Genomic DNA, 15798 nt, shown 5'->3' on the forward strand with positions numbered 1-15798 from the left:
CAAGACCACTGGTGTTCCATCCCACCCAACTCTGATCTAGTAATCTAGGCCAGATATCAAAAAAACTAGAGCCCAGCAGAGCTCACTTCAGTAATACCAGCAACTTAGCTGTGCCAGGATTGCCAGAGTTCGAGACCACCCTGGGTCAGAGTGAGACCCTGTCGTTAAAAACAAACAGCCTGGGTGGCGGTGGCGCACGCCTTTAATCCCAGCACTCGGGAGGCAGAGCCAGGCGGATCTCTGTGAGTTCAAGGCCAGCCTGGTTTACCAAGTGAGCTCCAGGACAGGCTCCAAAACTACACAGAGAAACCCTGTCTCGAAAAACGAAAACCAAAAACCAAACAAACGAACCAACTCTGCTTCCCAGAAGGAAACGACCAGCCGCCCTGTCTCCGAGCTGGGGTTCCCTTCACCCACTGCAGCCCCCAAGCTCTGAAAACACGCCACCTCGAACATTTACGGCTCACAAGTCTTAGAAACCTTCTGAGTCAGACGGCCAGGACCTAGGCTTCCTAGTGATCTAAAGAACGGGGTGTCGGAAGTGAGCAAAACCCCGCTGGCCTCCACTAAGACAGCGGGGACGCGATCCCGACAAGCTTCCACTTAGCCCCCACACCTCACAGCCTCTCCAGCCGCAGCGGAAGTCGGCGCGCGGCCACAAACCGCACTTTCCCCACAACCTAGGTGGCCACCAAACAAAAAACAAGAAAGAAAACGTTTTGTAAAAACACAAATTTCCAACGCAATATACATTTGGACAACGGAAACTAAGGCCTGCCTTTTTGTTAGAGGTTCAGGTGGCCCGTAGCCGTGGCGAATCTACCGCGGTTGCCACCGGAAGCGCGGCCCTCCTGCCGGAAGTTGCGTCTCCTCCATTTTGTGGCCCGCTATGGCGGCTGTGTTGAAGTTGCGACGGGGATGCGGCGCCTTTGACTGAGGGGCTAGGCCAGGCGAGGCTTCTGGGACGTTGTGCGGCACAGCAGCAGACCGGCCCGGACGTCGGGGACGCTGTCATGTACGGTGCCGGCGGGGGCCGCGCCAAGCCAGAGAGGAAAGGAGGAGCGAAGGAGGAGGCCGGGCCCGGCGGCGCCGGCACTGGCAGCAACCGGGTGGAGCTTCTGGTTTTCGGCTATGCCTGCAAGTTGTTCCGCGACGATGAGCGGGCTTTGGCCCAGGAGCAGGGACAGCACCTCATCCCCTGGATGGGGGACCCCAAGATCCTCATCGACAGGTCGGTTCCTCCCCCCACCCGTCGACCCTCCCCTCCCTCGCCCGCTTGATTTCGCCTGATGTTGACTTGATGGCCAGGACCGAAAAGGGGGTTTTGCGGAGCCCGGGGACCCGGGGGGCCTCCCTGCCCCACGTTCCCCGGCGTCCGGGGGGAGGGGACGGTGAAACCGGTCCTAAGGCTCCGGCCGGAGCTGGCGCCGCGCCGTCGCCGGAGGGATCGACTCTGCTCCCGCAGCCCCTCGAGCCCCGGGCTGCCGCTAGCGACTCAGCGCGGTGGAAGCTGCCCGGGCCTCCCGCCCGCGCCGTGGGGCGGGTGCCGCTGTCCCTCCGCTCGCTGTCCCGCGGGAGGGAGCCCGGGAGTGCGCTTTTGTTCCTCCGAAACGCCGCACGCCGAGGCCGTGGGTAGAAGCTTCTTTTGGACCCCGTGAGTTAGCCTGAACCGTCTCTGGCCGGCTTGACTTTGGGCGTCCGACCATTTGACCTACCACGGTGGTTGGTGAAGTTGCCGTCTGTTGGAGGCCGGTCGACCCCGTGCGGACCTTGCTCTTAGGGGGGTAGCGTTCTTAGAGCTGGTTTCACTGTTTTCCTCAAGCTGAAGGGTGGAGCTGGGTTACCTTCGTGTTGTTTCTTTTCAAATCACACCCACTTGAGGGTGCCCTGAGTTGAGGGTCAAGGGGCGGGGACTGTGGATTTCTAACGGTGTTTGATTTGAAAAGGATGGCATTACATGATGTGGGTGGTTTGCTCCCCACCTCTCTTCTCATTTTCTTTTCGGTCCCCTTTTCCTTCCCTACCATCCTGGGTTTGGGTATTTGTCCTTCCATTGGGCAATATTGCTTCCGGGGCCAGGACTGAAAGGCTAACTGTGACCAACCATTAAGCTGTGGAGTGGTTTTCTCCAAGTGAAGGAAACCCATCGTTTGAGACAAGTAAAAACTGGATTCTGCAAGGACTTGGAACATGCATGACTGTAGGGATGACCTCTGAGCTGGCCAGAGCGGACACATTAATGACCAGTAGGCCCTTCCATTCCTTTACCTCTGTGTTTGGAGACAGATGTAGGAAAAAAGGACTCATGAAGGGAGTGTTGCAGATCAGCTGGGCTCTGGATCTGATGGTCCACTCTGCTGGAATGTGCTATGCCTGTGAACCTCGGTTGCTAGCGAGTGAAGTGGCCTGACCTGTCAGGCTTGCTTCCCGGGCACTCCTTGTGTCAAAGTTGGGCAAACGCTGAAGCCTCTGCTCCATATGCAGTTTCCATATCATTCTGTGCATGATTTGAGTTAGACCTCCCAAAACTGGTGGGGAGCAAACACCACACATGTATATGTGTAATATTTGAAAATAATACATCTGTAAGTTAAGGAGGTTTACATCAAAGTAAAACAAGTTTTGAAAATTAATAAAATGTAACCATCGGGGTTCCCAGGAATTTTTGGCCTTTTCCTGTGGTGCACTTTTTCCGTCCTCAATTTGGTCTCCATTACGAAAGTCACCGTTAATAAATGATGCAAACTTTGGTTTGTCACTCCACATTCACTTTTGCAACCTAAATTTGAGTCTTGAAACTCCGCTAACTCATGTATTGTCTGGCAGTTGTACATTGACAGCATCTCCATGGACTCTTATGTTCAAACCTAGCAGAAAGCACTCTTCTTAGTCTTTATTTGGTAAAGTACCCATGGGTCTTCAATGCTGTGGCTTGGTTCTGGGATTGAAAGGTTAAGGGACATCCTGACGCTGCGCCTTTTGGTGGTTTGGCCGTGTTTGCAGTGAACCTCCTTAAACTGCATGTATATGTCACTGTTCCTTTGTATGTGTGTCTCTCTACCACATAACCCAGCACTTCTTTCCTCAGCCAAGTGGCTAGGGGCGAGCCTAGCCAAGATTTTACCTCCAATGGACGCAAGTTTCTTTGGTGAAGATCTCTCCTGAGAGTTCGGGACTAGCAGGAAGAAGCGAGGAAATTTCGCCCGTTTGGTTCTGTCGGATAGGTATTTATGGACTCGGTCTGTGTGAATGTAAGCTGTAATATTTAACTGCTGAGAACAGATACTTTTTTGCAAGTGGCATTGAATGGTTGACCAAAGCATACATGGTAAGAACTGCTAGCAAGGGGGATTCGTTTTCTGCCCTAAAGCATTGTCTGCCTTTAGCTCTAAGTTCTGTTGTACTTGTAGAGAGGAGCTTAGACTTTGTTACAATTACTTCAGCTTAAAAGTAGGTGAGATATGACTAGTCACGTTAAATATAAATCTGAAGCTTTGCATTTGATTTAATATTTTTATTTCATTATTTTAATTGGTAAGTATGTGCATAGAGTGTCACACCAACCAGCATGGGTGTAGACTTCCATCCATTGACCAGTGTGTTCACATTACAGATACGACGGGCGTGGTCACCTGCATGACCTCTCTGCGTACGATGCTGAGTACGCCACATGGAACCGAGACTACCAGCTGTCTGAAGAGGAGGCACGGGTAGAGGCGCTGTGTGATGAAGAGAGGTATTTAGCCTTGCATACGGACTTGCTTGAGGAGGAGGCAAGGCAAGGTACTGCTCAAGAAAGACTTACTTCAGCCACACCCTTTTAAAATTTTAAGTATTTAAAAAGTTACTCCCATTCATTTTTTTATACTCACTCTTTCTGATATTATCTTGACAGTACCCAGTGGATTGGAAAAACAGGAGTCTTTGCGTTCTGAGAGGACCTCAGGATAGTTTATATGTAGAACCACAGAGAATTTTCCCAGCTTTTGAGGGCAGACTGGGATTTGAAAAAAACAAAAACAAAAAACAAAACTCTTTTAACTGTTCTTCTTTAACAGTATCGTATGAATTAAAATCGATGTTCTTGTCTTTGCCTTAATTATTTTTAATACAGTTCTTAATCCCAAAATTTCCTCAGCAGGAAGAAATTTTCCATAAAAGACGTGTATTCTGCTGTCTGTGGGTAAACACGTACTGGCAAAAGTACATAATAATAGATACCAAGTGTGCATTTGCAGAAAAATTTTCTCCTCAAAAAGAGATTGAAAAAAGTGTCTTGTATGCTTTACTGATAGCTGCACTCTAGAAGTGTCTGAAGTTTTGCTCAGTAAACGTCCATTTTTGTTAATAAAAGTCTCGTTTTTATTCAAGAGGAAGAATACAAAAGATTGAGCGAAGCGCTGGCTGAGGATGGGAACTACAGTGCCGTAGGCTTCACCTACGGCAGTGACTATTATGACCCATCGGAGCCCACGGAAGAGGAGGAACCTTCGAAACAGAGAGGTGAGGGGAAGGGAAGCCTGTCCTTGTGGGCACTGACCACAGTACTGCAGGGGCACTAATGAGGTGCCTCCTGCTGGAACAGAGCTGGAACCTAGCAGATGGATTGTGAGTGGCAGTGGAAAGACAGTGGTGACTTTGACTAGCTGCCTGCATTAGTTCCTCTTAGGGTGGGTCTCACTGAGTTCTTCATCCTGGGGTCCATGCTTCTGCAAGGAACACACACTCTTCCTGTGTCAGTCATTGTTCTATTGCTGTGAAGAGACACCATGACCAAAGGAAACTCTACGAAAGAAAGCATTTAATTGGGGGCTTGCTAACAGTTTCAGAGGCTTAGTCCATGCTCATTAGGGCAGAGAGCATGCAGGCGGGCCCTGGAGCAGTAGCTGAGAACTGCATTCTGATCCATAGGCAGAAAGTGAGAGACTCTGGGCTTGGCATGGGCTTTTGAGACCTCAAAGCCCACTCCTAGTGACACACTTCCTCCAGTAAGTCACACCACCTGATCCTTTTAAACCTCTCAAATAGCGCCAGTTCCTGGTGGCTAAGCATTCAAGTATATGAGTCTGTGGGGGCCATTCTTATTCAAACCACCACACTTTCATGGCTTCAGTATCCATTCTGGGGTACTGAAACGTCAGTTTTGCCTAGCAATCATTAGTGTCCATCTCTTTCCTATGAACCTCTGCATAGCACAGAAGTGTCCAGTGGAAAGACACCCGAGGGGCTTGTTACACTAAACAGAAAGGCCAGACTGTTAATATAACATTCAAGTTGGAAGCTAGTGCCCTCCCTAGGCAACTGTGTCACCTTTGAACATAAAAAACAGTTTTATCAAAAACTGTAAGCACTTGAAGTGTAAGCAGAGTCCTTGGTCACTTCTGTGAGCCCTGAGAGCACCATTGTCACATAGGACATACTAATTAGCTTTTGTCAGTAACAGTGATGTGAACTTCAGACATTAAAGATAGCTCACTGACAGTCAGGACGTTCTGTTTGAAGAAGAGGAAAACTGTTAACGTTGGAAAGCCGTTCAGATATTTAAAATAGGAAACTGGATCACATCCTGCAGAGACTTAATGTCAGAGCTAAATCTGTTGGTGAACGTGACGTGAGATCACAGCTGACTGTTCCAACAAGGTGCTGTCCACCCTTGTCCTGCAGCTGCACTAGCTCTACCCCATCCCACCCCACCCATCCACTGGGTGGTAGAGCAGAAGAGCAGGCAAACAGACGTGCCTACAGGCTTCCCTTCCTGATCCTTAGGGGCAAAACATTACCTGCACAGCTGCTATGTGGACTTGCTGAGACTTTGCAAGTGTAGCTGGGACCATGTTGGGAAAGGCAATTAAGGAACCACCTGCATACTGTGCTGTCTGTCCTCGAGAGTGTGTGTGTCCCACTTTTTTTTTCTTCAGGCAGGGTCTCACTGTGTGTTCCTGGCTGACCTGGTCTGCATCTCACTGTGTAGACCAGGCTGGCCTGAAAGTTGGTTTGAGTGCTTTTGCCTCCCAAGTGCTGGCTCCTACATTGGCTTTGGAACCTAACCTCCCTCAGAGGTTGTGATGTGCTGGAAACCTTACAGGTCTCAACTACAAACCCATTGACTTGTCTGGCCCACATTATTTCTGCTCAACTTTGATTCTTGGTGTTAACTGAAGAATTTTGAAATACAGAGAGGCTGTGTATTTTTCTCAAGAGCACAGCAACTGTGTTTAGAAAGCAGCACTGGATTCCTAACATCTTAGCCAGGCCCACAGGCCAGGTGCCAGGTGTTTGTAAAGGCAGTTTCATGAGAACACAGCCATGCTCCTGCCTCATCTGTCGAATGCTTGTGCTTCAGCAGAGTTGGAGTGGCAGGGGCAGAGCCTCTGGCCGCATCTGACCCCTCTGCACTGTTTGCTGATCCACTGGTCTGGGCTTGGGTCTGTTGCAGCTTAGTACTGAGCAGAGTGAAGAATTCCAGTGTGGCTTCATGGGCTTCCTCTCACCCTGCCTTCTCCTTGGTATTTCATGATGTTCTTTTCTTCATAAAATCATCTTCCTAGAACTTAACAATTTTCTTTTAGTTGTGGGGAATTGAACTGAGCAGGCACTGAACTAGTGAGCTACATCCCCAGCTCTTTTTACCCTCCACCCTTCCCATTTTGAGATGGTCTCACTAAGTTGCCCAGGCTGACCCTGAACTTGAACTTGTACTGTAATCCAGAATGACCTTGAACTCTTGATCCCCCTGCCTCAGTCTCCCTACTAGCTGGGAGTACAGGCTTTTACCACCAGGCCTAACTGATTTTTTTTTTTTTTTTAAGTAATAGAAACAGGGCTCATCTGAAACTTACAACCTGACATTTGTTTTAGCTTGTGCTAATTGGTAAACTACTATAAAGTTAGTAGGATTCTGTTTGGGACCTATACCACTGATGGCAGAATTCAGGGTCACATATTAAGATGCTTGGTTTTCTGAGCCAGAAACATGTCTGAACATTTTTTGACTTTCCAGATTAAGTCTTCTTCTTATTGCTGAGCGCTTTCAGCCTTCTAGCACAGGCATCTGAGAGCACAGATGCCTGTTTCTGCATCTGACTCCTCACCCCCTTCCACAGCACACTGGGCAGCCTGGGTTCTTCATCTTCAACTGTCACAGCTTTTCACCATTATACTGTGTTTAACATTGGGGGTGACTCTGGTTTTGTACCACAATGATTGGTCATTTTTTTGTCATTGTTTGGTTTTGTGCGGTTTGTTTGTTTGTTTCAATACAGGGTTTCTCTGTGTAGCCTTAGCTGTCCTGGATCTCGCTCTGTAGACCAGGCTGGCCTCTAACTCACAGAGATCCACCTGCCTCTGTTTCCCAAGTTCTGGGATTAAAGGCGTGTGCCACCACCACCAGCTAATGATTGGTTTTTATTTCATATTTTCAGTGTAGTTTTTCTGTAAATAAAGGCCTATAAAAGAGTAGAATCTATTTAGCCATCTGCTCCAAAAGCTCCTTTATTTAGAATGTCTGTGTTTATGGACACCTTACCACACAAAGAAGAGGCTACTCCAAATCACTTGTTTCATTTTTGGGTGATAGAGTAAAATGGTGTTTTCCCTCAAGCCCTTGGACTCATTCCAAGGAGATCTTGAGAAGCTAAGTTGCTCCTTGGTATTTGCCGTAGGAAAGCTCTACACACCAGTGTTTCTGATCCTTCCAGTCCCACTCTTGAGTGACTCCTGGAGGTGAGCACAGCAGCAGGGTTGGTGCTTCAGGAAGTCTAGGTAGCAGGATGTGTCTGCTCTCCTGCTCACCCCTGTTCTTAGTGGACAACAAGGAAGAACAGTGGGGCAGTGGTCAACATCTGCCTGGCAAGAGTGCATCGTCAGCTTGGATCTCACTGGAAGAAAACACTTGAGTGTTTGTTCTGCTGAGGAGCCGGGTTTAGAGCTGGAGCTTGCTGATGTCCAAGGGGCTGCACTGAGTGCAGTGGGGTCTCTCACCATGCAGCTCAGGCTTGGCTGGAACTTGCTGTCTAGGTAGCTCTAGTTGGCCTTAAACTTGTGACCCACCTGCGTTTTCTTCCTGTACTAGGATTACAGGTTTGTGCCACTACACACAATGAAGATGTGATGTTTGTTTCTTTCATTTCTTCTTTTCTGGACTAAAAGTCGTGTAGATGCTGAAATTCCTTAAAGTGTTGCTTTCTGAAGTTTTGTGCTGGTTTCTGTACATTTCACTATGTGCTTTAACCTGCTGAGCTACCTTACTGCCCCTTGCTGTGTACTTTCTAATTGGTAATCATGGGGCTGACAAGATGGCTCAACTAATATAAGTGCTTGCCACCAAGGCTGGCAATCTGAGCTCAAGCCCCAGACCCCATGTGGAAGAACTGACTCCCACAGGTTGTCCTCTAACCTCCATGCACATGCAATAGCATGCTCGGATGTGCACTCACACACAAAACAATGTAATTATAAAATGAATAAATTGGTAACAGTTCGGTTGGCTATTGAGGTGTGTTTGATATGTTAGAATTCAGAAAAGATGTAGTGTGTGGGACCTTGTCCAGTATATAGCAGACAAATGTTAAATGGACCACAATTAAAAAATAGAAATGGAAAAAAAATGCATCTGATTACATTTTTAAACAGGGTGGTTTGCTATGTGGAGACAGCTTGGTTGTTTTTTTTTTTTTTTTGGTTTTTCGAGACAGGGTTTCTCTGTGTAGCTTTGCGCCTTTCCTGGAGCTCACTTGGTAGCCCAGGCTGGCCTCGAACTCACAGAGATCCGCCTGGCTCTGCCTCCCGAGTGCTGGGATTAAAGGCGTGCGCCACCACCGCCCGGCCAGCTTGGTTGTTTTACAACTTGGTGATCATAACTAATTTTTCCAGACATTGATTATCTTGTGTTACTATCTGGGATCACAGAAACAGTTGGAGGATGCTTTTGAAGCCAGTTAATGCATCTGTACAAAAGGGTCTGGGAAGGGTAGATGTAGCTCAGTGGTAGAGAAAGCCCTGGGCCCCATTCCCACCCAGCATGGCAAGAAATTGCCCACTCGGCACGGGACAGACTAAGATACTAAGTCTATAGAATGTCAGGAGGGGAATAAGATTTTAAGAACATTGATCAGGGAGCTAAAGAAGTGGGCTGGTGGGTAAAAGCAGAAGTGGGCTGGTGGGTAAAAGCATTAGTTGCACATCTGAGAACCCATGTGAAAGCTGGGAAGCAATAGCAAGTATCTGTAATCCCAGCACTTCTATGGGAGGTGGAGTAGAATGAGAATCTCTGGAAGTTTGTAGGCCAGCTAGCTTGAACACTGCAAAAACAACCAAGAACCCTTATCTAATGATTGAAGGAAGAACTGATACCCAAGATTAGCCTTCAGTGTCCACATATGCAAGCTGTCAAGCCCATGCCCACATTCACACACACACACACACACACACACACACACACACACACACACACCATACATGTGTACATGTAGAGCTCCCCCCAAAAGTAAAAAAACAAAACAAAAGAACATTTATTAAGGGTCTGCTAAGCCTTAAGCTTTCTCTCTGGGGAAGGTGGCCTGTGAGTTAGCTCCCTTACACCAGGGAAGTGAGCTGTAATGCACTGAGGCAGACATGGAAAAAGATGTGAGAGAAGCCTATGCCCAGAATCCCAGGGTTCACAAGTACCCAGACTGGATTTCAGATTGCCAGTTACCCCAAAACAGGCTCCTGTTGCTGTAGCACCAGCAGCAGCACCTCTTTGGAATCCGTGAAAGGGGGTACTCGAGTGTAATGGGGAAGAGCGGGAACTGGAAGGGCTTGTGGGAGTGGTGGTGCAAAGGTGCAGAGGCGGGAAGACCGCGCTGTAGCGTTGCCTGCTGGCGGGGCGTCACCGTGCTGCAGTCCTTCATCGCCCTTTTTGTTTTCACAGAAAAAAGGGAGGCTGAGAACTTGGAAGAAAACGAAGAGCCTTTCATTGCCCCCTTAGGATTAAGTGTCCCGTCTGACGTGGAGCTGGTATGTGTGCTTCTTCACAAGCCTTCGCACTGTGGTCTGTTGCTGTTCTTGGTGGTGCGTGAGAGCACAGCAAAGCGCAGCCGCTGTTTAGGTGCTTTGTGCTGCAAGATCATTTGTGCGTTGTAGGAGAAAGAGCACAGCCCACTTACCTCTGAAGAAACATGGGTGCCTGCCGGTTGTGGTGGTGCACAACTGTCCTGGGGTTTGGGAGACTAAGGCAGCAGCATCTCAAGTTCCAAAGCAGTCTGAGCGCTCCAAACAGGGACCCTATCTCAGAAAACAGAAGGGGAAAGGGGGTGGCTGGAGAGATGGATGGCTCAGTAGTAGATTACTTTCTTTCCTTGCAGAGGACCCTGGTTCAGTTCCCAGCAAATGTGTCAGGTGGCTCACAAGCACCTGTACTCAGTTCCAGGGGATCGAATACCCTCTGCCCTCTGCAAGCTCCTACACACATGTGGTACACATAACCTCATACATATACACATATGTACATTTAAAGAACATAGACTTTAAAACAAGAAAAGAAAAGACAAGGGATGGAAAGAGTGAAGTAGAGCATCATGAAGGCTCAGTGCACCAGTGAGTTGTGTTGTCTGTGTGGAGTTCTGCGGAGATCTCTCTTCATCAGCCAAGTCAGGGCTGTGCTGACATGTTGCTGTCCGCATACAGATGTGAAAACAGTTGTGTGCAAGGCAGTCTTGCGTTCAGCAGTGCCTGGTTCTGGCTTTTTCTAGCATGAACTGTGGAGGACTTGCTCTTTGCCTGACATTCACTGGCCATTCTTGGGTCCATGTGATGTGTCCAGGCCAACCTTCCATGGATGAGGAAAACAGAGGTAGAGCTTTGTGAATACACCTGTCTGTCTCTTGAGGTGCTAGTTTGGTGTTTTGTCCAATAAGCCATCTTGTCAGGCCCTTTTAAAATTAGTTTTGAGACAAAGTCTCATGTAACTCATATTAGCTGAGATTGGCCTTGAACTTCCAATTCTTTCTACCTCCACCCCACCAAGTGCTGGGGTATCAGGCATGTGCCTCCAGCCCAGCTTCTCTTGCATGTTTGGAAAGAGTTCCCAAGGGTTTATGCTCAGGAACACTTGCTTTCTTTGACATTATTTTCACTCAGTGGCAATTGTCAGAGGTATTACGGTTCCAGGTTTTGTGCCTGGCATGTAGACACCATAACCCACCTCCAGTGACAGCACCTCTGACACCCTCTCCCCACTTGGCCACACTCAGTTCAGCATGGACTTGAGGTTCTTTCCTCTCCTGCACCACATGAGGGAATGTGGGGCCTGGCTCCTCCTTTGACATCTTTTACAAATCTGGGTAGAAATTTCTGTGTGATTACAATTATGCTTGCGTCCCTATTTCTATCTTTTGATTGCTTTGCTACAGTTAGAGATGAATATATTTACCTGAAGAGCTAATGTCCTAAGTATTACATTAATACATATTCTTATTTTTTGAAGATTCATTTTAAATTATGCATATTTGTGTGGGGGTTTGTGCACATGAATGAAGATGCCAATAAAGGCCAAAAGAAGCTGTGAGATCGTCTGGACAGTTGGCAGTTGGGAGTTGCTCAGTGTGGGCGGGTGCTAGGAACAGGTCCCTGGGAGAGCAGCAAGAGCTCTTACTGGATGAGCCATCTCTCCAGCCCCATATTCTTGTTTTGATATATACAGTTTCTGTACATTCCAAAGCAGACTATTCTGCATCAGAGGCCCATTGAAATTGAGTCTTAAAAACCATTTGCTGCATTACTTTATTTTATACTAAATACTTGAATTAAGATTAACTATGGATCCCATGCCCCACTTCCCCAATTTGGTTTTTTGTTTGTTTGTTTGTTTGGGGTTTTGTTTGTTTGGGGTTTTGTTTGTTTGTTTGTTTTTTTGTGTGTGTGTGGTTTTGGTTTTTTGAGAACATAGCCCTAGCTGTCCTGGAACTTACTGTGTAGACCAGGCTGTCCTGGAACTCACAGAAATCTGCCTGCCTCTACCTCCTGAGTGGGATAAAATGTGTATACCACCACATTTGACTGTTTAATTTTTTCATTATGTGTGTTGGGGGAGGGCTCATTGTACACATGTGTGCAGGTGCCTAGGGAGGCCAGAAGAAGATACCAGATTCCCCTGGAAATAGAATATAGGCAAGTGTGTGAGCCTGCCAGCAAAGATACTGGGATTCAAACTTGGGTCCTCTTCAAGAATGATACGTGCTCTTAACACTGAGCCATCTCTCCAGCCTTTGTACCCCATTTTTTTGAGATAGGTTCAATTTATATGTCCTAAGTTGACCTTGAATTTGTGATCTGTTTCTTCTATCTCCCAAGTGTGAGGTCTTTTGTGTGTTATGTACTCTTGCAAGTAGAGGCTGGAGGTCAGCCTTGGGTGTCATTTTTCAGGAGCCATCCACCATTTTTCTGAGACAGGGTATTTCACTGGGACCCAGGACTCACTGGGTGGGCTGTCTTCACTGGGTGAGATTGGATAGCCTCAAACCCTAGGGATTCTTCCTCCTGTCTCCCCAGCGCTGCTGTTGCAGGCACATGCCACCCTGCCCAGCTTTAGCCTGAGTGCTAGGAACTCAGGTCCTCATGCTTGTATGAGCTCTCCATCCACTCAGCCTTCTCCTCAGCCTTTTGTTTTTGACACAAAAAGGTTTTGTAGTTTTGTTTTTTTAATGTCTGTTGGGATAAAAATACAAAGGTACGTGTAATGAGGATGGCTTAGTTCCTCTTGTAAGATTTAACAGCTGTGTAGTCTCGACGTAAGCATCACTGTGCTGTTTGATAGTTACCTTGAACCCACAGACAGTTAAGGGAGCCTTGTTCTGTTGCCACAGTTCTCCAGTATCAAGGTTTGAGAGGTCCCTGAGTCCTTGGCTGAGTGTCTGGTTTGCTTCTCTCTCTCCCTCCCTCCCTCTCCCTCTCCCTCCCTCCCTCCCTCCCTCCCTCCCTCCCTCCCTCCCTCCCTCCCTCCCTCCCTCTCCCTCTCCCTCTCTCTCTCCCTCATTCCCTCCCTCATTCCCTCCCTCCCTCCCTCTCCCCCTCCCTCCCTCCCTCCCTCCCTCCCTCCCTCTCTCTCTCTCTCTCTCTCTCTCTCTCTCTCTCTCTCTCTCTCACACACACACACACACACACACACACACACACACACACTGTTAGTATCTCACTCTTCTCAGTTGTGGCTTTGGGCATTCTTGGGTAAATCATTAAACTGTCGAGTGTTGATGGCAGTGTACTGTGTAGATCATACAGCCTTTGTGGTGTTGATGGGGAAGAGAGGGGACAGTGTTGGCAGCAGCAGTTCGGTTGGTGACTAAGCAGGTGGTGGGTTGGTTACATGCGGGAGTGTTGCTGTGGCAGTTGAGGAGGGGATCCTGACCTGGGAGTTTGAGTTGGGGGTGGGGTAAGGAGGCAGGTGCTCTCAGAGCTCTTGGTTTACATTAGATGTTGGGTTCGAACCTAGTGAACACAAGGTCCCTGGGGCCACTGCCTGCTTCCTGCTGCATACCTGCCAGCCCCTGGTCCATGCCTGCTTCTAGACTCAAGCCCCTTGGATTTATGTTTTTGTTTTTTGTTTTTTCTAGTACCTTTATGGGTATGTCTCTTTGCTCCAAGGAAAGAAAAACAGAAAGACCCGTTTTTCCTCCCATTTTGTATTTATGCATCATGTGTCCCAACACTCACCTGTCCCTTTTCAAGTACCCATAACCCTTTGTCTCACCCTGAGTCCCACACATCAGCTAGCCGCCTGCTTTGGCCAGCTATGTTGCCCTGTGGAGCCCGGTAGCACGTAGGGTTTGTGCAGAGTCCTTTGTTCAGCCCATCTTCTCACCCTCTCCTCACTCCCAAGACATTAGAGATGGCAGACATGGGTGTCTGCGCTTAGCATGATGATTCCTGAGTGCGAATGTCAGCCAGGTACTCAGGGCCCCATGGGCTTGCCTGTGGCCGGCACTGCCTTTTACTGGGTTCTGCCACCCACCTCTGGGCAGGCCTAGGGGCTCAGAAGTTCTGCTGCTTAGCAGGCCTGTTAGAACGTGTTTCTGGAAGAGTACACTGGACAGTGGGAAGGAGAGGGGGCTTATTAGATGCTGTGTGCAGCATTTTAGTCTGTTATGGGACAGTAGCACTTCCTGTGGAAATGCTGTGTCAGGCCTGATCCAGGGCATCTCTGTGCTTGTTTGTGTTTCTCACTTGGAAATCCCAGGCACTGTGAAGTAGGAGAAACCCTGGGCTCTCAAGCTTGGGGCTCCTGAGTGTTGAGCAGCTTTGTTGTCCATTTATCTCTGTCCTCCACCTGAGGGGGCTGCTCTAGCACTGGGGCTTGTGTCTATGTGTGATTCTTCAGGTAAAGCCCTATGTCTCTCTTCCTTTGTGTCACACACAGGGTTCTGAAGCTTGCTTTGGGGGAGCTCTTCCCCACTCTTAATTGATGGGACAGTTTTTGCTGCACCCCCTCCCAGCTCCTCTGGGGTTTTGTTGTGTGTCTGTTGTGTGACTGTTGGTGCTTATTTGGACCTATGGGCAAAGTGAGTGTTTCTTTTCTTTCTCAGTGGTATGATTCACAAACCTCTCACTAGTTACTGCCCTCCTCCCGAACTCTTTCATGTTGCACTTGTGAATCTATCCAGAACTTCTCAGAGCTCTTTGGAAATCCATCCTTGTGGGCTTCCTGACCTGTGGCTGTCACCGTCCTACTTCTCAGTTCTCAGTCCGAGTTTAGGACCAAGATGACGGAGTTTCCAGGGAGACAGGCTCTCAACACAGGACTTAGATGTAGATGAGACTGAAGAACATTTTCCTTCTGCTGTGTAGGTTTTGTGACACGCATACTTAACATGTTTGTTAGTTTGAGGTTTTTGTTTGTTTGCAGATGGAGGGGGTGGATGTTTGTTTGTTTGGGGCTCGTGTGATTATTTAGTGCCAGAGTTCAAACTTGGCCTCGTGTGTGCTAAGCATGTGCTCTGCCATTGAGTTTTACCCCAGTCCTTATTAACTATTTTTGTTGTTGTTTTGGGTTTTTGTTTCTTGTGACAGGTTTGTTTGTTTGTTTATTTGTTTTTGAGATAAGGTTTACTATATGGTCTTGGCTAGTGTGGAATTCATAGAGACCCTGTCTCTGCTGAATGTCGCAATCAGAAGCATATACCACATGCCTAGCTTACTGAGCATATTTTAAAATAGCACTCCATGATGACCTAAAATGAAAGAGAATATAGTATCTGCATAGTAAAGATGCAGAGAATGCTGCCTTAGTTTCTGATACTGTGATAAAGTACCCTGACAGAAGCCACTTAAGTGAGAAAGGGTTTATTTTCACTCACAATCCTGACAGGCAAGTCCAGGTGGCAGGAGTTTGAAGCAGTTCATCACCATCCCTAATCAGGGACAGAGAGGGGTGAATGCATCCTGCTGCTCAGCTCCCCCTCTCCACTTACAGGGTCCAAGATCCCAGCCAAGGAATGGTGCCGCCCACAGTGGGCAGGTCTTCCCACCCCAGTAATGAAGATAATCCCTAGTAGGCATGCCCAGAGGCCCATCTCTCAGATGATACTAGATTCTGTCAAGTTGACAATTAGAATTAACCATTATAAATGGCTTTGTCCAAGAGAAAGAGTTTTTATTACCCTGGTAGCAGATCTTAAGGTATATTCATAAGATACTTCGGGGCTGTCTCAGCAGGTGAAGCATTTGCCATTGAGCCTGAGTTTTATTCCTGGGATCCATGTGGTAGAAGAGAACTGACTCCTGCAAATTGTCCTCTGACCTCCATAAGAACACACCCAAACACAT

General features: G+C 47.9%; 1 protein-coding gene across 9 annotated transcripts in view; it reads left to right on the forward strand.

The window, feature by feature from the left end:
- Positions 1–862: 862 nt before the first annotated feature.
- Sfswap (splicing factor SWAP) overlaps positions 863–15798 on the forward strand; it is a 78766-nt gene continuing 63830 nt past the window's right edge. For 4 of the 9 annotated variants that reach the window (XM_006971370.4, XM_006971371.3, XM_016002755.3 and 1 more), the window contains exons 1-4: positions 863–1231; positions 3614–3783; positions 4372–4503; positions 9911–9996. In XM_006971370.4, the coding sequence (XP_006971432.1) occupies positions 1014–1231; positions 3614–3783; positions 4372–4503; positions 9911–9996 (606 nt within the window). In that variant the 5' untranslated portion in view covers positions 863–1013. Of the gene's footprint in view, positions 1232–1493; positions 3784–4371; positions 4504–9910; positions 9997–15798 lie in introns of those variants that run through there. The other 5 variants (XM_076560200.1, XM_076560202.1, XM_076560203.1 and 2 more) reach the window with 4 other exon arrangements.

The sequence above is a fragment of the Peromyscus maniculatus genome, chromosome 23 (genome assembly GCF_049852395.1).
Source record: "Peromyscus maniculatus bairdii isolate BWxNUB_F1_BW_parent chromosome 23, HU_Pman_BW_mat_3.1, whole genome shotgun sequence".
Lineage (NCBI taxonomy): Eukaryota > Metazoa > Chordata > Mammalia > Rodentia > Cricetidae > Peromyscus > Peromyscus maniculatus.